General features: G+C 36.9%; 1 protein-coding gene across 4 annotated transcripts in view; it reads left to right on the top strand.

The window, feature by feature from the left end:
• The window catches only part of CDH18 (cadherin 18), a 180713-nt gene that overhangs the window by 111232 nt on the left and 42775 nt on the right, over positions 1 to 26706 (top strand). For all 4 annotated transcript variants that reach the window (XM_074146449.1, XM_074146448.1, XM_074146447.1 and 1 more), the window contains 2 exons: positions 8561 to 8748; positions 16413 to 16666. In XM_074146449.1, coding sequence (XP_074002550.1) covers positions 8561 to 8748; positions 16413 to 16666 — 442 coding nt within the window. The remainder of the gene's footprint in view (positions 1 to 8560; positions 8749 to 16412; positions 16667 to 26706) is intronic.

The following is a 26706-nucleotide window of genomic DNA, read 5'->3' as shown; positions in this document are numbered from 1 at the left end:
TAGAATTTGTACTCCAGTGTGGTCCTTTCCATATCCATAGTTCGACGTAGTACAGCCAGTTCCTATGATCCCCATTCATAACCATCAGCATCGTCTCACTCTCCACTGCCATGCATTGTAGCACTGTCCCATCCTCCTGTAGTGACTAGTCCAGAGCCATCTGCCTGCTGATTGACCACTTGGCTGCTGCCAAATGAGATCAGCTAAGCAGAATTTTCTCCAGTTTTCTTTTAGCAAGTGTTTCTCCTTTGTTCAACCAGTAATTGTTAAGAGGTTTGTAGAATCCTAATGTCTTTGAGGCCTCTGACCTTATATTAGATTTGTCTGAAATTGGACAGGGGTTAAAAGTTCCTGGAGATTATTGAACTAAAATGATTACAGAAGTTGTGTGTCCTCAGGAAACTCAGATTTAAAACAAAACAAGAAAAGGACATAATAGCTGGTTTGGCTTATGATCGCTGACATCTGATCAACTGCACCTTTATAAATCAGATTTTGTTCATACCTAGTAGTTGAGTTACCTGTTTATTGTGTTGTTTATGTGGTGATGATGAGTCCAGCATTGATCCAATATCCAGAGAGTATTAGGAAGCATTTAATTCTAGAAATTGCTCTACATTTAAATGTTGCTTATTTAATAAGGTATTTTTTTATTATAATTAGAAGAATGCCTTTTCATATTTCAGGCTACTACACTTACAACCTTTGTGAGTATTGCCAATAGCTGCTAGCTATAATATACTAGAGGAAGGTAAAATGTATTGTCCCAAGTATCAGTTATTGCTGAAAAGATGCTTAGGTCTTTTAGTAAAGCCTTAAATCAAGCTAGAGGGACATGTAGAAAGTTGATTTAAAGCCAGATTTTTAGAGAACCCTATTATTTTGTGCTTCAGAAGATAGATTCCTGCATGAAACTATTTCCTTTCTTCAAAAGTGAAGTTACCATCCTGGAATTTTTATTGTAGTCTCATTTTTCTCATTCCTGTGTTTCACAGGCAAGTTTTTGTACTACCTTATTCACTGTTTGTTTCCACAGATGGCTCACAATTTAGGATATGCTTTTCTAGAATTATAGTTTACATATTGCCAATATTATTTTTTATCATATATGTGTTCCGGGATGTCTAAAGCAATATAGATTATAATCATACTATGTGATTATTCTTTCCATCTGTAAGATTTAGGCAGGATCATTCTTCCTTCTAGCAGTTAGACAAAGTCGGCATCAGAAACAGCTTCTTTGGGTAAATAGTAAATAGGATAAGCCTCGTGTGCACGACCAATCTATTGAAAGGTAATTATTAACATCTCATTAAAAGACAAAATGAGTAACATATATGCATATGCCAGGGGAAATGCAAGGAAATCAGATATTTCTAGGTGATGAGGAAATACGGTAGCCTATATTAATTTATTTTATGTCCAAAACAGGTATTACTTAAAAATTAAATGTAGCTTCTTTTTAGTCCTGTGGTAAAATTGAGTCAACATAATGAGATTTAAAGGATGGACTCTCATGAGAAAATTTAAGGGCTTCTCAAAGAGAATTCCGTTTGCTGCGCTCTTAAAACACCTCTGGTTAATATTGAGAGTTTTCTGCAAAACTGAATTCTTGCCCAACATGCTAATCTCAGCTAACTTGAGATATAAAGATTAATCCAGAACATTTTAGTATATAATTAGGAAATCTCAAATAACAGGGGAACTTTAACATAAAAAAGACATGGAAATAACTACTTGTAACCAAGAAGCTGTAGCTGTTAGAGCTGATCAGATGTAAACAGTATTTCAGTATAGACTTTTAAAATTTTAATGGTATCTGCATAAATCAGGTTTTAGTTGTTTGTGTATGAAAAGAAAGGTAGCAAGATTCTATGTTAAGAATGTTGTTAGGACTGTGTTTAAGGTTGCTGTTAAAATCTGGCAATGCGTTTCATGGAGTGTATACATTATAGAAGCTGTATTCTTTGTTAAAGAAAACAGCTATTAAAATTGGTTATAGTACATATTCACATAATAGTCACACAGCGTAAGTTTGGTGCTAATGACTATTTTGATTCTCTCATATTGTTAAAGGCAGAGAATTTCTTCAATTAGTTGTGTTTATAAGGTGTGTGCTGAGGTTCCAAAGTGAATGACCAGTGAGTGACATTTCCTTTGTGAGTACAGTTGGTGTTCAGTATACTGATTTTCTGCCTTTACAGAGAATCATCACAAATAAATCTCCAAGCCCCTTGACCTTAATTGTTCTTTCTTTAGAAATGGCTAAAGTTTCACATCAGAAACTGAATGTGAGGCATGTATATATGAGCTAGCAAGCTTCCATTTCTGTCATTTTTCAGAACTTGAGTTTCCTTCTGAGTCTGACAGCAAGGAGCCCATGTAAAAGAGAAAAATGCTATTATATGCTTGTATTACTTGATGAAGGTGTGTGACTTCAATGTGTCAGGCCAAGAGACAACAGCTGTTAGTCTTAAACATAAGAGAAATATGGTACTTTTTTCATTCTCCAGAAGTATCTAGAGTAAACTGACTAGCAAGGCTGCTGCACAAGACAATGGGCTGTTTAAAAAGCAGCTAGAATCAATACTGTCCTGATGAAATGGACTGTTAAGAAGGACAAGGCTCAGTGATCTGAGTGATCTAAAATTTCTCTTCTGTTGTATCTTTCTAACATGCTAGAATCAGTCATTAGTCTGTGATTGCTTAAACACAGAGTTGTGAGATGAAGAATACATTACTTAAGAGATTATGATGGTCATTAAGTACTTAAGAGAGTTAAGATATAAGAAATAAAATACATGTATCTTTAAGTAGTACACGCTTCCATAGACTGGACAAATATTGTGTAAAGTGATTTGTTTAATAATCTTCTTTTTCTATTTGTAAGAAGATTGATGTTCTCATATTTGCACAGTGTTTGAAGTTAAAGCTACCGAATTGCTTCATTTATCATTGAAATCTGACATAAGTTGTTTAACAGCCTTTATCACACAGGAAGACTCATATGTTTCCTGAGCAGGACAAGGTGATTCCCGTAATCAAATTTTTACTGTAAAAATTAAAGGAAATAAATGTAATACTTTTCAAGAGTATTTAAGTATCATTTAAAACTCTCCTTTAACAAGAATTCATGACAATAAAACTTGATCATAGAATTGGTTATGGAATCAAATATAAAGGGAAGCTTGGAGGGGCAAAAATATATTTATGTCAAAGTCTGACTAAATATTTGTGGAAAATATATGTACTGTATACTGAGCTCTAATGCCAGCTGTGTGCATCAACTTTATTCCTAACAGTTGGGTGGAGTCTAGCAGTGTTTTTTATTTCACTTAATTGAGTATTGTCTATGATGATTTCTATATATAAAGTAGATTACTCGTCACATGTATCATACATATAAAAATTATTTTGAAATGTTCTGCACAGAAAAAAACTCACGATTTTTTCTGCAAGGGTTGTGAATGAGGCAGTAGTGGTTTTGGGAATCAGGAAAGTTGTTTGTTTCTCTTTTTTTGTTTATTGACTGGAGAATTGGGAGTACTCTCAGGTACTTTTAGTTACTGTCTGTAAAGGCAAAAGCGCATGGAGCATAAATTAAACTCTTCACTGATTATAATCTTAATCATAAACAAAACTCCCAGTTTGCACTGAGATGTAAAAAGCAGGGACATGGGGATGCACAAGTCTTCTTCCAGCTAAAGGAGTCTGTTGGATGTAAGAAGAATGTTGTTTTTTTAAACTGACCCAAGGGTGTTATGTTCTCCAGAGTTTCAAAGCAGGCAAAATGCTTGAGTTTTGAAGATAGTTTTAGTGTCATATTTACAAATAAGAAAGAATTTCATTTACACTTCAAATATTTTCAGAAAGTGGAAAAGCGTTTTTTTGGTTTTATGGTTTGTTTTTTTTTTTGGCAGGGAAGAAGAATAAGCCAAACACCATGTTAAAAATTTCTTCCGTAGTCTAGCTTTGTGAAAGGGATATTGTCAACAAAAAGATTCAGAACAAAGACGGTAGATACAAAATTGACTGAGTTTCTGGAATTGTAGAAGTTACTGTATTCATAATGGTGATGGATTAAAATAGGTTTTATTATATTAAAAATAAGCATAGTAAAGAAAGGTGTAACAAAAGTCCAAGAAATACTGTGAGAAATGAACTTCTAAAAAACTGCAGTCTCAAAAGAGAAATCCAGAATGTAATGAAAACAAGCAATTCTGAATGAATAATAACTTTGTAGCAGGCGGCCACCAAGCAAGTGGTACATAGTCCACAGTTGGTGCTGCACTTTAGTTTTATCAAAGATGGCTGGCAATAAATGTGAGGCATAACTTCATGAATGCCAGGAACAAAAATTCATGTGGGACCTCCAAAAGGTCATCTGACCCAAATCCCTGCTTAATTCAGGTTCAGTTAGATCAAGTTGCTGAGGGCCTTGTCTTGAAGGATCCTTCTCAGGACCTTTTCTACAAAGCTGCTTTACAGGAGGTTGGCCCCGAGCATGTACCGGTGAATGGTGTTATTCCTTCCTTGGTGCAATTACTGAATGCTGTGAGGTTCCTGTCAGCACATTTCTTCAGCCTGCCTAGGTCCCTTTGAACAGGCAGCCTGCCTTCCAGCTTACTGACCACTTTTTCCCAAGATAGTATTGTCCACTCGCTTGCTGCGGGGTACATGCAACCCATCATTCAGGTCATTAATTCAAACATTAAATAATTTTTGGCCAAATAAATTTGATTCCTGAACAACTCTTTTTAATTGGCTGCCAGTTGAATATTGTGCTCATAATCATCAGACTTTGAGCCTCTCAGGCTCACTGTCCGTTTATTCTCCCTATCTTACCAATTTGGCTCATGACTGAGTGTTAAGCTAGTTGTAGGTTCAAGCAAACTTTCTTCACATAGCCCTTTGATATTTATTTAGGATATGGTGGTATTTTATGTTAAGGCAATCAGTTGCTGCATTTTTTTAATTTGCTATTAGCTAGAGAAAGGCATCAGTGTACAACCTGTACTGTATGAATGAATGCATCTGTTTGTTCATCACCAAACAGCACTTATCCTCATGTTAATAAAATTATGCCTTGAATAAACAAGTAACAAGCAGGCCAAATATTTACTTATTTCTCTATTAGTTCAACATTATGCCTCTCCTGCCTGCCTTTGTTAAGTAAGGTAATTCCCACTGTTCAAGAGGACATTATAACCTAGAAAAGTAAGTCAAAATTATCAACAGAGTAGATTAATGAATAAAAGAAAGTGAATAACATGCTTGTTGAGTTGCATTAAATCCTGTCATAATTCTTTTTTTGAGTGAATCAGACAGAGAAATTGCTTTTCTGAGAGTAAAACACAGCATTATAGGTTGCCTGTAGGCTAATTGAAATGAGATGTAAATAGTTCTACAGATCAATAAATTGTTTCTGTACCGTAATGACAGATAAGCCATATAGTTTATTGAAAGATGGAGATCACCTATATGTATTTGAACAATGTATCAATAAGCATATATTAAAGTCCTGCAAAGTGATATGACTATCCTATACAGTACATTAACTGTAAAAGAGTGTAATTAACTCATGAGCTAAGTGAACACATCTGAGTGAATGTTAACATAAAAATTGAGAACAAAATCAACCTCTACAGAATCTTGATCCATAAGCCTCCTTTAGAACAATGTAGATCATCCCCAAGATTGTTTGAAATTTCTGCTTTACAATGGCTCCTGGAAGGCTGCGATGCTGGGCACAAGCTGTTCAACTCGGGTGGATTTGGTGAAACAGTTCTAACACATACACATAGGAAATGTTCAATTGAGCCTTTAGTTGGTTACTCTACTTTCCAGTAATAAAGTTTACAAGGATTTATTGTTTAGTAAGAACATTTCCAATTCCCACTGCTAGTCTAAATAAATGTTTATAAAATATTTTGTCTAACCTTCATGTTGCTGAATTTGTTGGTTTTAGATAGTATTGTTTGCAATTATCTGTTTGGCTCGTGTTTGTATGAGATATCTTCAGGCTGTCTCTGTGAAGCAGTGATTAAATACTCATTGGGAGACATTTTTGACCTTCGATCCAGGAGTTTTTATTTTTTAACAGTTGTCATTCCATCCATTTTTTGAAACATTGCAGTTTTACAATACTGACAGATATTTAATGAATGATTTCAAATATTTGTTTTTGCTTGAAGTTTTAGTATTTCAGAATGTCTGAAGTAAAATGATATTCTGAAACAGATGGCTAACACTTGGAGTGTGATTATAAAGCAGAGTGTAGTGTCATGTGGATATATTTGAACTAGCTTGGCTATTTGGAAGTCTCTAATTAGTTCACCCTATCATATGGGTTATAACACTTCCAGTTCCTGAAGTGGTTTGATTATATAGCATATTCTTTATGGCCACTACATAACATATTCTTTATGGCCTCAACCTTTTCCTTTTTGGAATACATTAGTCAGAGCAAAAGTGTCAGAAGACCACATTTCACGTTTATTTTAACAATAAGTAAATTCCAAAATTAATCTCATCCCGTCACCACAATTTTCTGTATGAAATAAAGCAACCAGCAATATGAAAGTGTCAGTTGACGTCATCTGTAAGCACGAAGCACTGCAAAAGAATGCATGGCAGAGCATTCATTTGGAAATTTGTGAAGATGGCTTTTATATGCGTGTCAAAGAATTGCAGCAAAGAATTAAATATGTGTTTTAATTTAATCAACTACTAAGCAATTTTCCTGTTAGATCAGTGTTGGTATTTTCTTTTTTACATGGTAAATCATACTTTTTCTCTGTCTCTGCTGGTCATTTCTTGTTTCCCTTGAGACTTCCCTAATGCATGGTAACTTATTTTTTGTTTTCCTAGGAAACTTCTCTTCCCTTTTGGACTAACAAAGTTTAGCGCGCTCATCCATCCTTGTCACGCTACTATTTATTTATTAATGTTATGAGATAGGATTACAAAAACAATTCAAGACTATAAATAGATTTAGGAACCATTGTGCAAGGAATTAGATAAATTTATAATAAAATCTATTTTCTAACAGGTGTCTAAAGTTAGTTAGTTGTATTTTAGTGATAACTGATTCCCTCTGCAAGTGCAACTTCTGTAGATTCATAATTTTTTCAATCCATCCAACAAATAGTGTTTTTCTGCAATAATGCAGGTTTAATCTTTGAATTCAAATTAAATTTTGCTTTTTCTTTCTACATGCTTACCAGGGGCTTTTCTGCAGCCATGCTAGCTGGTTTAAACTCAGCAAACTGTAACATTAGCTTTGATATGTACCATCTTCTAATCCACTGTCCTGCACCTCAGTGTTGCACTATTGCATTCCCTAATGCAGAATGCTTGAGGGCAATATAGAAGAAAGTCTGTAGAGCTCCAGAAGATATGTAACAGAAGTTAATTTGCTCTCTTCTCTGTGTTGGTTGGTGGCCTGTGATATAAACTGTGCAGAATGTTGGGGAGGGATTTGGATTGGGGGGAGGGCAAGTTGGTATGCGCATACCTTCTATTAAATGTGTATTCTCCTTTTCAGTGCTTGTAGGTTTCAGCGTCCCTGCTGTGTTACAACACTAGCATTATTGGAGAAAATTTCTTTGAGCTGTCTTTCTGGCCTAGTTTCAGACAGAAATTGAGTTTTATGTAATCACACTCTCTGTGTGATTACACACTCACACTGTCTGTTTGCCATTTTTTTTTCCTTGTGGCACCTTGCTGTCCCCCAGGCAATTTTGTACCTATTAGGAGATTTAATCCAAAAGGATAGAGACAGTTAAGAAAATTATTTAAAAAAAAAAAATATTTCATTTTCTAATGATTAACCTAACAGGTTATAAAAACACTGAAAGAGGGTCATTGTTGTTATGGATGCTTTTTATAGGCACAATTGTGTAATACTCTTATGTACCCAGTATGTTCATTTTCCTTTACTGTGGATACCAATGAAAATTTGTGTGCAAAGGCTTTTGTGCTGTAACAAAAATACTACAATGTCGTAATGGTAAAAAAATTAAGATTTACTACCTTTTTCTGTAGGAAAATAGATGTATTGATTCAATGTTGCAAAATATGTGTTAATTCATTGTTGCAAAATGTTGATGCAATGTTGCAAAACTGATCAGATTTCATAAAAAACAAATTATAAATATAAGATACAAAGACTTCCCAGTTCAGAAGTACTCATTTGACTACTCATTTTATGGTAAGTTGGTGAAGAGAAATATATTTTGATTATGTAAAAGATAAACTTTTAAAAATACTTGTGTGATGAAGTAAGCTTCAGAGTTAATTTCTGTGTTATGTGATGAACAGCAAAAATAACTGTGGAAACCAAAATCATGCATTAGGGAATGAAGGCATCCCCCGTACAACACCATTCCCTTTTGAATTCTTTCGGGAATCTAAGTAAGTTCATAGGTTTTTTTGTCAGTTTTACATATAAAATACTCTTCCACTTACTTGGAAGTGTATGAAGCACATAAAGGTTCTCTTATTTAGTGTGGTAAGAAAATGTCCAAGCTATTGTGTTTGTTTTTTTTTTCTCCCTCAGAACATTATCAACTGTATGTTCCTGAATCAGCGCAAGTTGGATCAGCAGTTGGCAAAATAAAAGCAAATGATGCAGACACTGGTTCAAATGCAGACATGAAATACACAATTATAAATGGTGATGGCTCTGGAGTTTTCTCCATATCTACTGACAAAGAAACAAGGGAAGGAATTCTTTCCCTGAAGAAGGTAAGCAATAGACTTTGAAAGTTCCCTGTGTATGTAATTAAAATACAATGATGAATAAGCAGATACCATGATGAAAATATTTATGTAAACCTGTTCAACCATGAACTTCAGCAATGTAAGCTTCTCTGTGTTGCTTCCTGAGACACTTAAAAATCTTTGCAGAAAAGGGAAGGAGAAAGGAATTCAAGGAAAGAAACTTTTTTTTTTTTCATTTTCTGTGCTTTTTGAATGGTTATATCTAATATTTGTAATAAACTAAATCTTACTGAATTTTTTATTAAGATAATTTATTTTATTCTGAATGACGGGTTTGCACATTAAATTTATTTGTAAGAAGTGAAATTTGGCTAAAAGTTATACTGTTACCCCCAAACTGCATAAATCTTGACATAGAAAGTTTATCTGTGGCAATGAATGTGTAATTCAGTTTTCACAGACTGTTATTCTTTGACTTACTTGCCAGCTGTCATCTAAAGGGTCCCATATTGTACACTGTGTAATATAAATACTGACTTGTTTATAAAGACTCAAAATGTAACTGGTCAAGCCATCACACAGTTAACATTTATAAGAATTTCCTATATTTATCCCAGTCTATTTAAACTACTAATTATAAAGTGTTCTTGTAATTTAGTTTCATTAACTGAATTCCATGAACAAATCTAATTCCATAGATAATTTCATCTCCATATTAAATCCTCTGAACTGAGTTCATAATGCATGTTTCCTGAAGTGTCTGCCAGCTTATGCTGATATTATATGGCTAGATTTAAATTTAATTTCATAATAACCCAGAGATATATTATTAAGTAATATTTTTTTAAAAACCTTTCCAACAAAGGGAAATAATTTCTTCATGTGAGTTTTCACTTGGACTAAAATACATCAATTAGCTTTTCTTATGTGTATTTGTTGCTACTGAGTCTTGCAGGCATCAATTATATCCATATAGCCTAAAAAATAAAAGTGATTTTGTATTCATATTTGGTAATATATATTCTGAGCCTGATTAATGGTAGGAGGAATGAAAACGAGAGAAAATGTGGGAAAGCAGAATATATAAAAACTACCATAAAGAATGGTGTTTTTTGCATCTGAACAGATATGTATATATGTAAATTATTTAACATCTTAAAAAGATTTTGTAACTGAAGGAAATACTATTTTTATAATCCATAATGATTTTAAAAGGGTTTCTATCTCTCTCAGTATCTTAAAAGCTTTTATTCAGTGTCAGTTAAAAAGGCCGTGTAATACCCACTTCTTCCAGCCACATAAAAGTAAACTGTCTTTTATATATCATTGAAATTATTTCCCAGTGGCCTTGATGTAGCTAATGCCATAATCTCTTATTTCTTCTTCAAAATGACCATTGTTCTCTGTTTAAAAGTCCACCATGACTCTTGTTCATTAAATACAATGTTTGTGCATATTGAGAACATAAAGCGGAAAGGAAGAATTTGCAACCAAATGAAAGGCTCCATAAATAGAAAGTGTAAAATCACATTTCTTGCTGGTTTTGGCAGACAAAATAGCTTCAGAGGAATTCTCACCATGTTTTAAAATATGACAAAGGCATATGTTGATTGTTCGTATACATACATGTGACAGGGATTTGAGTAATCAATCAAGCTGAGTGTCCAGCTTTGGAGTCCTCAACACAGGAAGGACATGGACCTGTTGGAATGGGTCCAGCGGAGGGCCACGAAGATGATCAGAGGGATGGAGCACCTCCCCTATGAAGACAGGCTGAGAGAGCTGGGGTTGTTCAGCCTGGAGAAGAGAAGGCTCCGGGGAGACCTCATAGCAGCCTTCCAATATCTGAAGGGAGCCTACAGGAGAGCCGGAGAGGGGCTCTTTGTCAGGAAGTGTAGTGACAGGACAAGGGGTAATGGTTTTAAATTGGAAGAGGAGAGGTTTAGATTAGATATTAGGAGGAAATTGTTTACTATGAGGGTGGTGAGGCACTGGAACAGGTTGCCCAGGGAAGCTGTGGATGCCCCATCCCTGGAAGTGTTTAAGGCCAGGCTGGATGGGGCTTTGAGCAACCTGCTCTAGTGGGAGGTGTCCCTGCCCATGGCAGGGGGGTTGGAACTTGATGATCTTTAAGGTCCCTTCCAACTCTAACCATTCTATGATTCTATGATTCTGTGATTCTAATTTTCCAATCAAGACAAGAAGGAGTACATTTTGCTTAGGTGATGTTATATTTCAGTTGAGCAGCAATTCAGCATTTAAAGCTACATACATCAGTGTGGAATACCTCCATTCTTTCCTCAGAGAAGTTATAATATCCCTTTGTACAGTAAAAAAAAAAGTTGATCTCATTTTCTTAATTGTTTTTTTTACTCAGATCTTGAATGCTATTTGATAAGTATTTTATATACTGTGCTGTAATTACTTTTAATTTAGATTGGATTTGAAGCTGAATTAGTTTGATAGCCTACCCAAAACCAGATAATCTTCACTAAGAACAGAATCAGTTTTGTTTCATATATCAGATGCCAGTATCTTCTGTAACAGTAGAATAGAATGATTTGTCCTCCAATACTTCTCTGGAAGAATGTATAGTAGGCTGTCCTGGTTTCAGCTGGGATAGAGTTAATTTTCTTTCTAGTGGCTGCTGTGTTTTGGATTTGGTGTGCGAGGAATGTTGATAATACATATTGTTTTAGTTGTTGCTATATACTGTTTACCTTAGTCAAGGACTTTTTTAGCTTCCTATAGAAATTGAGAGACAGTATAGACAGGGCAAGCTTTCTAAAGGAATATTCCATACCATAGATGTCATTCTCAGTATATATGTGGGGGTTGGCTGGTGGGCAGGCATCCACAATCACTGCTTGGGATGGGCTGTGGAACTGATCATCGGGTGGTGGTAGTGACTTGTGTTGTATTACTTTATTTTCCATATTTTTTTACCATTATTATTATTATTATTATCATTACCATTGTTGTTACTGTTATTATCCTCTTCTGTTACTTTTCTATTGAACTGTCTTTATCTCAACCCCTGAGTTTTTTCTCCTTTCCTCTCCTTTTTTCCCTCTTCTCCCTACCCTACAGGATGGGGGGTGGGAAGTGAGCAAGCTGCTGCATGGTCCTAGTTACTGTGTAGGGTTAAACCATGACATAGGCACATCAGAAAAGCCAGAAGTAAATACATGATTATGTCTGAAGATCTGAAGTCCTCCTTTTGAAACTTCACTTACTTGAGGTTCTGATGTAAAAATTGAATTTCTCAAAGCCTCCAAGTTCAACAGGCACGCAAAGTCTGTGAGACTTGTAAGAAATCGTTTATAGTCTATTCTGGTCTGACCAAAAATGTCTGGTACTTTACTTATGTCCACCGATAAGCCCTGTGGAGCCACCCTTCAGTCTCAAAGGTCCTGCCACAAAGGGTTGATTGCAGACTGCTATGCAGGATTTTCCCCTTTGCCTCATGCAATGTCTTGTTTTAGTGGGATACTAGAAGAAAACGAAATAAAATAGTGCAGTGAAAGCCATTACTCTGGTTCCTTCAGAGAACAACTGTTCAGCATGTTCCCCTCTTCTTGTGACTTTGAAGAAGTATGCTAGAACTTTTGGAGAAGTTATGCTAGAACTTTTGGAGAAGTTATGCTAAAACTTTTGGAGAAGTATGCTAGAGTCAGCAAGTACCATTCAGGCTTCCCAGAAAAAAATGGTCTGAACAGCCCATGTCTCTTTCATTTTGTATAACGAGACTGTAAATGTTCAGGAAACAGCTATTTACTTGTGATAAAATTCTGCTGTTCCTTTTGGGAGAGTCTGATTTTAGGAACACAAGCTGCAGTATAACGAACAGCAGTATTTTCCAGCTGTCCCTGTGACTGATCACTTAAGCTACATTTAGTATTTTCGGTTTTGCATGAAAATCATAATAAGCAATGAATACATACTGAAGATATGTGGGTAATTGTCATGGAAAGACACTGTGCTTTGGGAAAATAAGAAAGATGAACAAAAATTCTGTTTAAGTCTATCTAAAATTTAAATGTTTTGTTTTCTTTCCAGGAAAGAGTTAATGATCTTCAGTGTTGGGACAATTTTAAGTAAATCTAGAAATGACCATCCAGATTTCTAGCAAGACAGTAAAGTGCTGCCTGTTATCTTATAGCTACAGCTAATGACTGAGATAGATGACTGGTATTCAAAGCCTCTCTGTGGGTTAAATGAGGGAGAATTTAAACTTAGATTTTACATATTACAGGTGAACATCTTTACAAGTCATTTATTTGAGTTTTTGCTTCTCTTGGAGAGAACAAGGGGTCAGACAGAACAGAGCCACAACTTTCTGTTTGGCTATTTGGGCTGAAATTAGTCCTATTGTGAATCTGATGGGTTAGTTGAAATATTTCCTTTGTAAATATAAAATATTTTGCATTATCATTTTTATGCTCAAACTCTAGCTGAATTAGAACAGCTTAGCTATTTTAAGCTGAATGTTATGATGAGTACATTATAAAAAGAAAAGACTGGAATAAAAAAGTCCTACTGGTAAACAGCTCTGATTATCTGAAATAATGGATGAGTCTATGAGTAAATTTCGTAGCACAACATTAGACAGGCTGTAAATGGGGAACCAATTTGTTCTTCACATGTAAGGTAAATGTCAATTTTAACACATGAACAGTGTTTAAGCAGAAGACCAGCAAAATACAGTTCTGTAAATTCAAATTACAACCAGATTTCTTTTTTGTTTTAATATTTTATCAAAAGTAAAAGTCAAAGTGATGTAACAACTGGTCTTGTGAGTTGTTCAGAGATGTGGAATATCACAGGGCTTGCTTTGCTTGTGAATTTCCTTACTTCTCCTCAGGAGAGAACAAGAAAAATGAAAAAAAAGAAAAACAAAACAAAAAAATACTAGTTGTGACCCCTGGTAATAGTAATCCTTAGTACAGTATGTACCTTTTCTGTCTAAAATAGCTATATGTGGAATATGGTGTTGTTTTTTAACCTCTGTGCATCACAGTGCAGAAGAGTAAGTTCTTTTTCGCTTATATCTCATTATCTGACTCTTTAATTCAGAGACATTCTGGGAAGAAAAAAAGAGAAAATACAAGTTAAAATCTGCTTTGGCTATGGTTGAGATATCAGTTTTTTCTGATTATCCGAATGGATTATTCTTGTATTTATAGAGAAAAAAAAGTGTTGGTATTGTCTGACTGAATAATTACAAAAAAGAAAGAAAGAAAGACTTTAGACTTTGTGTTATTCCTCATGTGTTTTCAGGGAGAAATTAATCTCCTATACAACCTAATCCAGTTATTGTCAGTATAAACTTAAGTTAATTTTCCAAAAAGTTACAATTTGCAATCGTATTGTAAACTTGTTTAATCTTAGAATATATATGCTGCAGAGCAATGCAAATTACTATTTAATATTTCCCTGCTCATAACAGAAATGCAACATAAATGAATTAACAACATCTGAGTTAGAATTTGCTAAACATATTTATGAGTTGGTTTAATTGAGTAGTATACTTAGCTTTTTTTATTTATACTAATAGATTTATCAGGTTATGGTAAATTTCCATGCCTTAAAATTTTTATTTTTACGTTCAGGAAAGGGAGACGAAGAAAGCAAAATACAAAAAAAGTCTTATACTGTTAGAGTTAAGAAAATTAATCAATTGTCCTTCAATACACAGCGGAGAAATCAAAGAAATATATAGCATATATAAATCCTGACCAACTATTTTTCTTATACAAAAAAGTCAAAGTTACTCTAGACTTTATCTACAAAATACACATTGACATTGACAAATAACACATTGAGTTCCTCATATTTCTTGCCTTAAATACTACTTTTCCACCCTTTGAGGTGATAGGAAATACCAGGTTAGCCTTCATCTAAGGACTGAATACTTGTACTGAGTTCTGTTCAGGCAGGCTGTCAGGTCCACACAGAATGATACTGGTCACAGTGGAATCCTGCCATGCCATAATGTCATAATAATTTTGATTGTAAAAAAAAATTCCATGCATATGCAACTTCTTTTAGTGTTATGCCTGTGTTCTGAGACTGTTGGAAATTCAGTGGCAGTATCTGCACAGACTACCTGCTTTGCTCAGTATGATAATAAATTTTAACCTATCTATCCTTCTTTATAAATTGGCTGAAGGCAGAAATTTGTAACCAAGTAAGTATTGAGGTGTCTATTATTAAGAATGAGTGCTTTTGTTCAAGATAGAAGCACATTTAAAAAACAGCAATCTGAAATCTGAAATCTATTCTATGACTGCCTGGAATGGAACTGGAATTTTTTAAAGCCTTTTCAGTAACACGAACTAACAGACAATATGTGGAAAAAATAAATTCTCACATGAAGTTCTCAATGGGCTGTCTATGGAAAGTAGTCAGATACTTTAATGATACTAAAGAAACCAACTCAGAATAGTTGTGGTCCTGTAAACATGGCTTTCAAAAAAAACCCCATTGCTTAATTCTATGCCTGCTAATGGAACTTCATTGCTTGTGTACTTGTAAGCCAAATATCCTTTTAGCCCCCTCTACTATATAACTATCTGACACTGGAATGTTACACATTGTTACACATTACAAATGTTACACATGCTAATGTAGGGTTAATAATAAATAAATCAGTAGAATTAGTTCACAATTTGAACACCGGCAGAATGAGGGAGATGGAATTTTCACATGTGTAAACAGAGGTAGAAATAGGACTCCTAAGAAAGAAAGTATCCCTGCTGTGTGATATATGAGTCAGACCCCCAACTTCTTCCTTCCTAGTAGAGAAATAGGATTCCTAGTAGGAATCTATTAATTTAAATAACAGGGCAATGTTTAAGTAGCAGTGGTGCTTCTGATGGATGGTACAGCTGGGGATGTGCCTTCAATTGGATTTTATTGAAACATTCAGCCCTGTAGAAGGCATATCCCCAGCTGCTGCAGACTTTCTTCCTATTTATGAATGCATAATCCATGTGCAGCACAGCAGTACATGGTAAGACAGGCTGAAGAGTTGCTACTCTTGACAGCAAGTCATTGTTGCTGGTGAAGAATTGAAAAGAAAATGGTCTAGAATATAGGGATGCAGCCTTTCTGATTAAAAAAACACAAGCACATGTTTAGGCTATTCTTACACACTTACGTTGCTGTGTGTATGGAAGTTCTTATCAGAACTGAATGTTTTCCTGTAGGAAGTTGCATTTTTCAGTTGAAGATTTAAGAGAAGAGATGCGCAAAAGAATTTTAGTATCCCTATCACTGTCTATTAAATGTATTAATTAATGATATGAACTTGATTTAATTTGGGATGCATCAGTCTACCTTTTTAATATTTAGCATTGACCAATAAAAATCAAAATGTGATACAATTCAGCGACTTTACGTTATCGTGGAAGAATAATCTGATGCTCATTCTAAACCCTGAGTTTTGTCAAAACAGGTACCTTGCCCACAATTCTGTTGTACAGAAAACCTGAATCCATCCTGCTTCATGTATATCCTTCTACTCACAAGTTAGGGCAGTGGCTGCCAGAATATCACAGAGTATTGTCCTTACCAGTAACACGAAGAAATTTAGTTTCAATTAAACAGAAAAGATGTAGTTAGCTTGCTAGCAGGCTAAACTGAAACACAGAATGGCATTGATAAATCTTTTTTTCTGCCAACAGCCGCTCAACTATGAAAAAAAGAAATCATATACACTTAATATAGAAGGAGCAAATACTCACCTTGATTTCCGCTTTTCGCACTTGGGACCATTCAAAGATGTAACAATGTTGAAGATCATTGTTGGTGATGTGGATGAACCTCCGCTCTTCACTATGCCTTCCTATGTCATGGAAGTTTATGAAAATGCGAAGATCGGGACTGCTGTTGGCACAGTAACAGCACAAGATCCTGACACTGCCAACAGTTTAGTGAGGTATAGTAAATCCAAATTATATGAGATTGAATTCCACCAGCTGAAGGGTTAATGAGATCTGGGACGTATGAAACTATGTCTTTTATTTTAGTACATAAAGGGAAACATAGGTTAGAACAGTATCATGATCAGCCTGTATGGATTAGATTTAATAGTATAGTCTTCAACTTTTTGTTGGTTTGCGCTAAAATCGCCATCTAGCCATCGGTCTCAGCAAAGGTCTGTGTGCACTAGTTCCTGTAACAGCACCTCTCCAACAGCCCACTGAACAAGGCCAGTATATGTTACCACATCATGTGAAATGGTGCACTTCACAGGCCTGCTGCCAACACTGTCCTGCCACTAGCTGAAAATCTGTTCAGGATGATAATGCTGGTTTTCCCCTGTCATGCCAATATCGTGCTGGCCTTCTGCACGTTTGCCACGCTGTAGTTGTCCCAGGTGCTTGTGCAAGACAGGAACTGGTTTAGGTACGCCTTTCCTCAGAGACATGCAGTATAATTTTTGCAAAATTATGTTTGAGGAATAAGCCATTATTTTGTAATATGCCTCAGTTTTAGAGGGATGTCAAAAGAATAGAATGGGTGTAATAATGCACCCTACTGATGTTGCTAGGGACATGTCATTCCTTATTGCCAGGTCTAGGGTAAAGAGAAGTCCTGAGAAGCAAGCAGTTCCATCATCAGATATGTGATTTGAAAATCACATAATTCCATAAATGAATATGGAACATACTAGGAAGAAAAGATTTTGATAGTCTTAATTAAATTAATTCTTAAAGAAAATGTTCTCATTAAAAGGAAAAAAAGAAAAAAAAAAAAAAGAAAGCAAGGAAGATTTCTGTGTCACTGCTCTGGCCAGAATACTTCATATAATAACAGAACTGCCTTGGAAATAGGTCATGATCTGAACTGAGGAACTGAAATCAAGCTGGAAATATCCCCACAGCAAGCCTGAAAAAAGCATTAATGCCAAAAATATACATATGGATATTAATTTGACTTTCCCTAAATTTAAGAGCATTTGAATTTAACCTTGAATGCTTTGGTATTGGAGCTTGGTTTAGAGTAAAGTTTTCAGTTACATGTTTTCAGCTTTAATAGGATCCAGTGACATTTTTCACTGGCATCATTTGTGGAATGGGTTACTTTCTAAACTGACATACTGTGTGAGAATTTTGTGGAACAATACATGAATGTTTTTCTTGAAGGTGGTAGTGGATTTAAAGTGTTTCAGAAAAAAATCCTCTTTCTTAATACATATTTAAGGCTATTCCTTTTTATGACATAATGGTATAACCTTTCTTGAAATCATATGAGTATGTACTTGGAAAACAGTTTTTCTTAAGCTAATTGGGCATTTTTAGTTTCTTGACTGAGTTGAAATCTGCTGGGTATGTGTAATAGTGTTGGTAAGATGAAACAATTTTTGCAGAACAATGAAAGCATCAGGTTTTTATGGTTCTCTTGTGCTAATAGTCTAAGATTCAAAATGTTTAGTGTCAGACAATCAATATATACAATTTCTTAGTGGCAAGTAATTGCCTTTGAAAAATTTCCACTATAGTATTTGTGTCTAAATCATAACATAGATTAGAAGATTTCACTAAAAATAACTGCAAAGTGCCTGTAGCTGTAATACTGTAATTCTGAAACAGCAACTAACAGAGTCAGACAGATTAGCCATCATGGTAGTTTGGGAGTAGGAAGGGCAACTACAGATTTGGCTAGTTCCTCCATCATTCAACCGCATGTGGCCCGTAAGAGTTTTATCTAGAAAGGGGTAAGACCATAGTAAAAAGGAAGCAGCAGTTTGTACAAAAGCTGGGAAGGCCAGAAATAGATTTTCTGGGTAAAACAGGCAATAATTTGGAGATAAGGAGATTGGAAGGAAAAAATATTTCCAAATGTTTTGCTTTTTATATTGGCCCTTTTTTTTTGCCCAACAGGAATTTCTAACTAGTGATTGAGGTCAGAATATTAAATACCTGTATTATTCAAATAATGGAGGAGAAAAGTTGTCCTTACCTTTGTCTACCCTATTCTCCCCCCACCTTGACAATTTTTCATTGTTTCTTCCATCTCTCTCTGTTCCAATGGTGAAAAAAAATAAAGTGCTAGCAAAATGTACTGAATCATGAAGCTGTGAAAGGAGCCAGCCCTCAGTTGCATTAGAGGGGTTCAGCAAGGGCAGTAGCAGCTCAGATATCCTTGAAATACCATTGTATTGTGACCGGGTCTGCTCTCTAGGCAGGCTTTATCCGTGTGGGTGGAACTGACATTGAATATTGTTTGTGAGCGTGGAGGCTTTTTATGAAGACACTGATCCTCTAAGGCCTGGATTAACATATTGGTGCAAGGGACACTGAATAGGCATCAGGCTGGGTTGGTGTGCCCTCAGATTCTCCTTGAGCCTCCTCTCTCCACAGGGTGAGAAAGGCTGTTCTGGGAACAGACGACTTTAACCCTCCTTCCCTCACCTCACTTTGCACACAAACACTGACTCAGTGCAGAAGGACTTTGTGTTGTTTCAGGATTTGACCACGGCTTGGGAAACTATGAGTTGAAAGTGGAGCATGACCTGAGAAGGGGGCCAGGCTGAGCTGCTGCTCCGCTGGAGGCAGGGACCTGCCTCACGCTCTGCTAAGAGCGTCGAGTGAAGGAGTGGCTCGGAGGAGGCTGGTTTGCTCAGAAGCACGCACACAGTGCACTTATGTCCTTCTGTGCTGGTTTGCAAGAAACACCTCCACTGTTCAGCTGAAACCCTAATGAATCTGAAAGATAGTCTAAAGGGTAATGAGATCGCATCTCTCTCTCATTTCCACGCAATTCCAAGTTCGTTCGAAATAAAAATAGCGATTATAAAAGCAAAACCAAGAAGATTCAATATGACTGGTAGAAAGCACAGATCACACAGTCTTCAGGGAAGAAAGCCACAGACAGGACTTACATAGCTGATGTGTGGAGCAATGGAGGAATGGAGTAACGGTTAGATACATCTCCAAATGCTTTAAGTCCACAGGACAAGCTATGGAGCAGCAATTTGCTGAGCAGTTTTTCTTAATCCACTTGTGCATCCTTTCCACTTTATGAGGACATTCGTTGCTGTGTGTGAGATTGATAAAGCATTAGACACAGTTGCAACCATATCACTTCTTTGCCATTGAGCTGTTAAAAGAGATACAGTGCTGTGATTTGTTCACTGCCCAATTAAGTAACAGTTTATTTTGGTGGCAGGGATGATTCTTATAACCAGAATAATGGTTAGCGGAGTAGATACAGTAATTAACAATGCTGAAGGGCAATCTTTTAAAACAACAGTTATTTGAGCTAAACCCTAAAATAAATAACAACCTCTATTGTTATCAGTAAAGAGGGAGCTGAAGGCTTTTCTGTCCTTATTTCCTCACTGTGATTTCATGACAGTGATTTCAGCTTTTTCCTGAGCTGGGCAGTCTTCAGAGGGCACTGATTTTGTGCCAGTGCTTGTACTGTTTTGTTTGTTTGTGTTTTACTCTTTCAACACCAGCAAAGGAACCACTGTAATAACAAATGCAGCTATTAGAGGTTTCTTTTATTGAGACATTATCTGGTTGGCAATTTGGTCTGTTTTAAAGGATTTTTCTTTTTAATTTGATTTTTTTTTTCTTCAAATAGATAGAAATGCATTTTCAGAGAAACTTTTAAAAATGGTATGTTTTGAAATAAAAGATTACTATTCTATTGAAATATGAAAACCAAACATAATCATAGACAGCATATAAAAGAAAGATAGTAAAACTCCGTGATGTATTAATTTTGAAGATAAAGGTTGTTTTGAGTGGTTTGAAAAACAGCTATTTACTTAAAAAATTGTATTCTAAATCAATGGAAAATACCCTAAATTGTAATTCATTCACAGGGATTACTGCCTTGTTGAAACATTTATGAGAAACTAATCCCTTTTCATTGCATTGTGTCAAGTAGTGTGCTTCAATGCTGAAGTTTGATACTGTCCTATGAGGAACTGAAAGTGTTTATTAAGACTGTATCCCAGTAAGAGTAGTTTTTGAGAAATATGTCATGCAATAAAAGTATTATGGAAATACTGTTACGTTAGCTCACTCCTTTTGTTGCTGATGTGCAATCTTTGACATGCAGTTGTACAGGAGGCAAATTACTGTTTCAAGCACTAATTACAGGGCCTCTGTCTCCTCTGGTCATTTGTTACTCCCATGTATTATGTTTGACTTCAGTTGTTTGAATTTCTGGGCAGGAATGGTCTCTTCCCACCCATTTAGCAGAAGACTTCTGGCAAACAAGGTGTGGGTAATGATCAGCACTCTGAATGTGATGGTAGTGTCAAACATTTAGAAATATAAGCACCTTCGCTTTTCAGAATGATATCTATCGTGATTTGGTTAAAAATAATTTTTTGTTGGATCCTTGGAAGGTTGATTAGGTTTTGTTATATTAATACATTGGGATTCAAATAATTTTTGTGTTGGACCCTAGCCAGTCTGTAATCTACCTCACCGCAATGAATAACTCTACCTAAATGAATTTTATTCACTAGGACTGAAATTAATTAGCTATAGGAAACTGAAATAGTCTCAGTGCCTTCCTGATGTCACTAGAAAATGAACTTCTGAGAAACTTCTGAGAAAGTGACTCACTTGCTGGATGAAGGAAAGGCTGTGGATGTTGTTTACCTGGACTTTAGCAAGGCCTTTGATACAGTCTCCCACAGTATCCTCCTGGAGAAACTGGCTGCCCATGGCTTAGATGGGTATACTCTCTGCTGGGTTAAAAACTGGCTGGAGGGCCGGGCCCAGAGAGTTGTGGTGAATGGGGTGAAGTCCAGTTGGCGACCAGTCACGAGTGGTGTCCCACAGGGCTCGGTACTGGGGCCGGTTCTCTTCAACATCTTTATCAATGATCTGGATGAGGGGATTGAATGCACCCTCAGCAAATTTGCAGATGACACTAAGTTGGGTGGGAGTGTTGATCTGCTGGAGGGTAGAGAGGCTTTGCAGAGGGATCTGGGCAGGCTGGATGGATGGGCTGAGACCAACGGGATGAGGTTCAACAAGGCCAAGTGCCGGGTCCTGCACTTGGGTCACAACAACCCCAGGCAGCGCTACAGGCTTGGGGCAGAGTGGCTGGAGAGCTGCCTGGCAGAAAAGGACCTGGGGGTGTTGGTCGACTGTCGGCTGAACATGAGCCAGCAGTGTGCCCAGGTGGCCAAAAAGGCCAACAGCATCCTGGCCTGTATCAGGAATAGCGTGGTGAGTAGGACCCGAGAAGTGATTGTCCCCCTGTACTCGGCACTGGTGAGACCCCACCTCGAGTACTGTGTCCAGTTTTGGGCCCCCTACCACAAGAAGGACATTGAGGTGCTGGAGCAGGTCCAGAGAAGGGCAACGAAGCTGGTGAGGGGTCTGGAGCACAAGTCTTACGAAGAGAGGCTGAGGGAGCTGGGGTTGTTCAGTCTGGGGAAGAGGAGACTGAGGGGAGACCTTATCGCTCTCTACAAGTACCTGAAAGGAGGCTGTAGAGAGGCGGGGGTTGGTCTCTTCTCCCAAGTTACAGATGATAGGACAAAGGGCAATGGCTTCAAGTTACGCCAGGGGAGGTTCAGGTTAGATATTAGGAAATATTTCTTTACTGAAAGGGTTGTCAGACATTGGAATGGGCTGCCCAGGAAAGTGGTTGAGGCACCATCCCTGGAGGTATTCAAGAGAGGAGTTGACATGGTGCTCAGGGATATGGATTAGTGTTGGGTGGTGTTTTGTGTGTGTTTTTTTTGTTTGGTTTTTTTTGTTGGGTTTGGTGGTTAGTGGTTTTTTTGTTTGTTTGTTTGTTTTTTTGTTTTGTTTTGTGTTTTTTTTTTTTTTGTGGTTTTTTTTTGGTTTTTTTTTTGTTTGTTTAATCGGTTGGACTAGATGATCTTAAAAGGTCCCTTCCAACCTAGGTGATTCTGTGATTCTTTCTTCACTGTGCTCTTGATACTAATTCTTAAAAAGCAGTAGAACACAGAAGAAATAAATAGGAAACATATCGGTTGTCTTTTATAGAAAAGAAATGTTTTATTTCCAGGAAGGACAGAACCATCCAAACAACAACAACAACAAAAACAAAGTAGCAAATGAAAATAACCAAGGAAAGTCAGAAAAAGCTTTTTCTTTTTTTCTCTCCTTTTTTTTTTTTTTTTGTTTTAATATCAGACTGTTAATTTTATGTGAATTAGTGAAGAATACAAGTACAGTCTCAGCCCTGACTGGCTTCTCACTTTCCAATGGTCTTATGGTATTGCCTTATAATGGATGATGTAACATAGTTGTATCATAATGGTTATGATACATGTATATACTAATGAGTACAAAAATGTGCTTTCCAGCACCACACCTGGTATCTAGAAGCTATAAGGAATTCAAAGTTGCCTTACTCTAGTTTGATTTAAATTGACAGCCTTCTCTTCCTTTCTTTCGGATAGAATACTGAAAAATTAATGAACGACAAGTACATAAGATTATAACAACTAATTTGATATAGGAAATTGTTCTTCAGTTCCTGCATCAGGCAGAGAAACTTATTTTATTAATTGGAAGTTAAAGATAGACACAAGTTCAATAATTTCTGGCATCAGCCTTTAGAAAGTCATGTTAATTTTCAGTAAATGATATTTTAAGAGACATGCTTATATGTACATGAAAGAACATACTCAGGGAGTTTGGTGTATTCTTATTATTATTTCTGAGAACTTTAAATACATAAAGTGTTGCAGAGGATTCTGGTTATAGACTATTTTTTCTGATGTAGAGTTTATATTTACTGTAGGTAGAATAAAACCTGAACTTTTGATTCAAATTCAGTCATTCAAATTCAGTCACTCAAATTTTGGTCATAGAGTATCAGTGTATTAAGTGAAGCGAGGTGTAGGAGAGAGCTGTGCGAGGGGACCAGGGGAGGGGGGAGGTTTAAAAGAAAATTTGTATTTTAGCTTTTTTTTTTTTCTTCCTGTCCTCTGAGATCTGTATCAGTTTCTATGCCACTCCCCCCTACTGTCAGTTTCCAGCAGGGGATAAGATTGATCCCCTGCTGGAAAATATAAAAGCCTCTTCACCTAGTTGTATTTGTTTGTCTTACTTGCACTTTGAATGTCATATAAGTGGAATAAGGTCAGTTTGCTTTCTGCTGTCCTGTGCACAGGATGCTTTGCTAGCTGTACTTAGGGCAGCCTGCTGAGATCAGTGCCGTTGTGTGGAGTGACCGTCCCTCCCTCACATGCCCATCGGGTAACTTCCCCCCAGGATCCTGCCAGCTGATCCTGCCAGCTCTGAGCTTGTGGAGGCAAAGGCAGACATCTGTCCTCCACTCTGCTCAGACCCTCAAAGCATGACACTGTCATAACTCTGTGGTCAACACCTACAGAGACACACTAATATCTTCCCAGGGTATGTGAATGGCTCACAGTCAGTTAGCGGAGACGAGCTGTGTCCTTCTTCTCCATCTCACCTCCTTCATTCATTTGCTCTCTGTATTCCTCCAGTATTATGCTTCCCTAAGCTTGTCAGTAAATCTAAACAGAAAAAGAACACCCTATTTTGAATGGCTGGAGACAAAGGGGAATTTTTCTCCAATTTCTTCTCTGATTCTCTGTCTGTCTTCGTAGGGAGGAACTGTTTTACAACATTTCTTTATAGCATTGAGGTGAGAGATCTGTTGCTGACTTTTTCCCTGAGGCCTCAAATTATTTTTGATTCTTGTCAAGCTATGCGTCCCAGACCGCCCACTAACAAAACTGTCCATCTCTGTGCAGGAAGTGGTAAGCTGTTCTGACAGCTGTTGTGACTAAGAAGCATCCACGTCAGCTTGGTGGTCAAAATCTCACAGCAACCAGAACCACCTCCATCTCTCACTTAGAGCTGTAAGAGAAAACACTGACAGATCATCTTTATATGGTGACTCTGAGAGCCTGATTTTTCATGCCAGGACATCATCTTCATGTTTCTAGAATCTCCACTGACATCAGAATGCCTCCAGTATTTAAAATTCTTCTATGGTTTTATGAGTTGGCCTTGGTATCTGAATATCTCTGTACTGTAGTCTTTTGATAGGGCCAGTCAACACCAATAAATAGGCATAAATCTATCAATCCCAGTTTTATTTGGTTTAATCTTTAGTATGACAAGAGAAAAAAAAAAGATAATACATTAAGTAGAATACCGTTATTTAGCTAGTAAACCTTTTAGGAGCAAAAAAGTGATTCTTATGTAATCTGATGGCACTTTATTTCTTAGCAGCATTGGAATCTGAATGTTAATCTCTGAATAAAAAGTAACTTTGATATAACAGTTCTGCCATCAACACATCTACTTGAAATGCATTTGGACAGTTGTAATCCTCTGAAGCGATTCATAAAGTCTGGGAAAAGAGACAAACCTTTATCTTGCTTTGACTTCTGAATTATGCCTCTAAGGGTGTGGGCTGTTCTTAGCCTACATTTACTGGCAGAATTAGCTAGAAAAGATGATCAGTGGTTAACACATGCAGGCAGAAATTGTCAGATGGGTGTACAGAAATGGCTCATTTCTTTCAAATGAACAGCATTCCCATTTTCCAGTGTCCAAAGATGAGCACTGTGCTAGCAATGCATAGGGGATGGGAATGAGAACAGGAGCAGGAAGCCAACTTCTGCATGAAGTGCAGCAGTGGCTGCCTCTCAGAGGCTTTGCTAGGAGGCAGCTGTTTGCTGCTTGCAAGCCCCCTGTGCCTCGCAGGGCCCACCACCTCACATCTTCAAGTCAAGGAGAGGGAAGGCTGCCACTTCTGCTGAGCTGTGATTTCGGTATGAGAGGCGAGCCAGGAGTCCTGTATGGGAGATAATAAGGCACTGCTGATCAGTTGATGGATGTCAGCTGGGAGCCAGCGCCAGAGCTAACTCAGTGGGAACAGCGTATCACACTGAGTTCCTGCAAACGCTCTGAGAGGAACAGTATTTTTCTCAAAGTTATGCTGTGCTATGCCTGTCTGAAAAAAAGGGTAAAGGAATGGTAAACAGAGAGATTACCTTCTCTGAGGTATCTTAAAATGTATTTCATTTTCACAACTGGAAAGCATAGTTGAAGGCTGTAGTTCTCAGTAGCAGTCTTCTGCTGGGGAGCTCTGGAACATCTAATGTCTCCTTAATCTACCAGACTCGCAGCAGGGAGAAAATTGGTTACCAGCTGTTTTGGCAGCTGACTTCCGACTCACACTTCACAATTGCTTTTCTCTCCTGCAGAAGTTTGTTTGAACTATGGGGAAATAGATTGGCCCTGGAAGGGAGGTAGTACAGTGCAAGACAGTCGTGGCAACAGAATGTCTCCTCACTGCCTCATTTGGCTTCAAGGGGATGCTGCGAGTTCCCAGGCTCATGCGGAGTGCTGCTTTCGGGAGACAGAGAGAAGACGAAAGGCATGCACCAGAGTTATGTCCCGCCATGGGCCATTTCTTGTTGCTCTCTGGCTGGCCAAACAGAGAGTTGCAGCTGATCAGCTCTCTCACTGTTCTCCTTAGTATACCTCCTTCCTTCACCCTATGCAATTGTTGCTCACGCTTCTTTTTCTAAGTTATTTTTAAAAGAAAAAAAAACCTCTATAATTTGAGTCTGAGCATCTGAGAGTTTCTTTGTTTAAATTTTTAACTAAACAGGTTTCTTTATAATAGCACTTGATTTCTTATTGTAAGTCTTTAGATGGTGTGACTAATTGGTTTGGCAAAGGATCTATCCTCTTCCCATGACCTTCTTTAAGTGCTTCTTTGTAACCGGTTTCGCTTATTATTAGACGACTATTTACCCATATCTCAATTAAAAAGGCCAAAGAAATACTGTGACCTGTCAATCCACATCTGGTTGAAATGTGGCTTTTGGAAGTTCATAAGCAATAGCAGGTTTGTAGCCAGGGTAGAAATTTGTAACAGCTCTTGTTTACAATTGGTGAATATAGTAATAAATAAAAATAGCAGAATGAAAGGATAAGATAAAGACTTGATTAAAAACAACAAAAAAGACAATTT

The sequence above is a fragment of the Numenius arquata genome, chromosome 4 (assembly GCF_964106895.1).
Source record: "Numenius arquata chromosome 4, bNumArq3.hap1.1, whole genome shotgun sequence".
NCBI lineage: Eukaryota > Metazoa > Chordata > Aves > Charadriiformes > Scolopacidae > Numenius > Numenius arquata.
The sequence above is the reverse complement of the archived record's forward strand: the minus strand, read 5'-3'. Positions and strand labels throughout refer to the sequence as shown.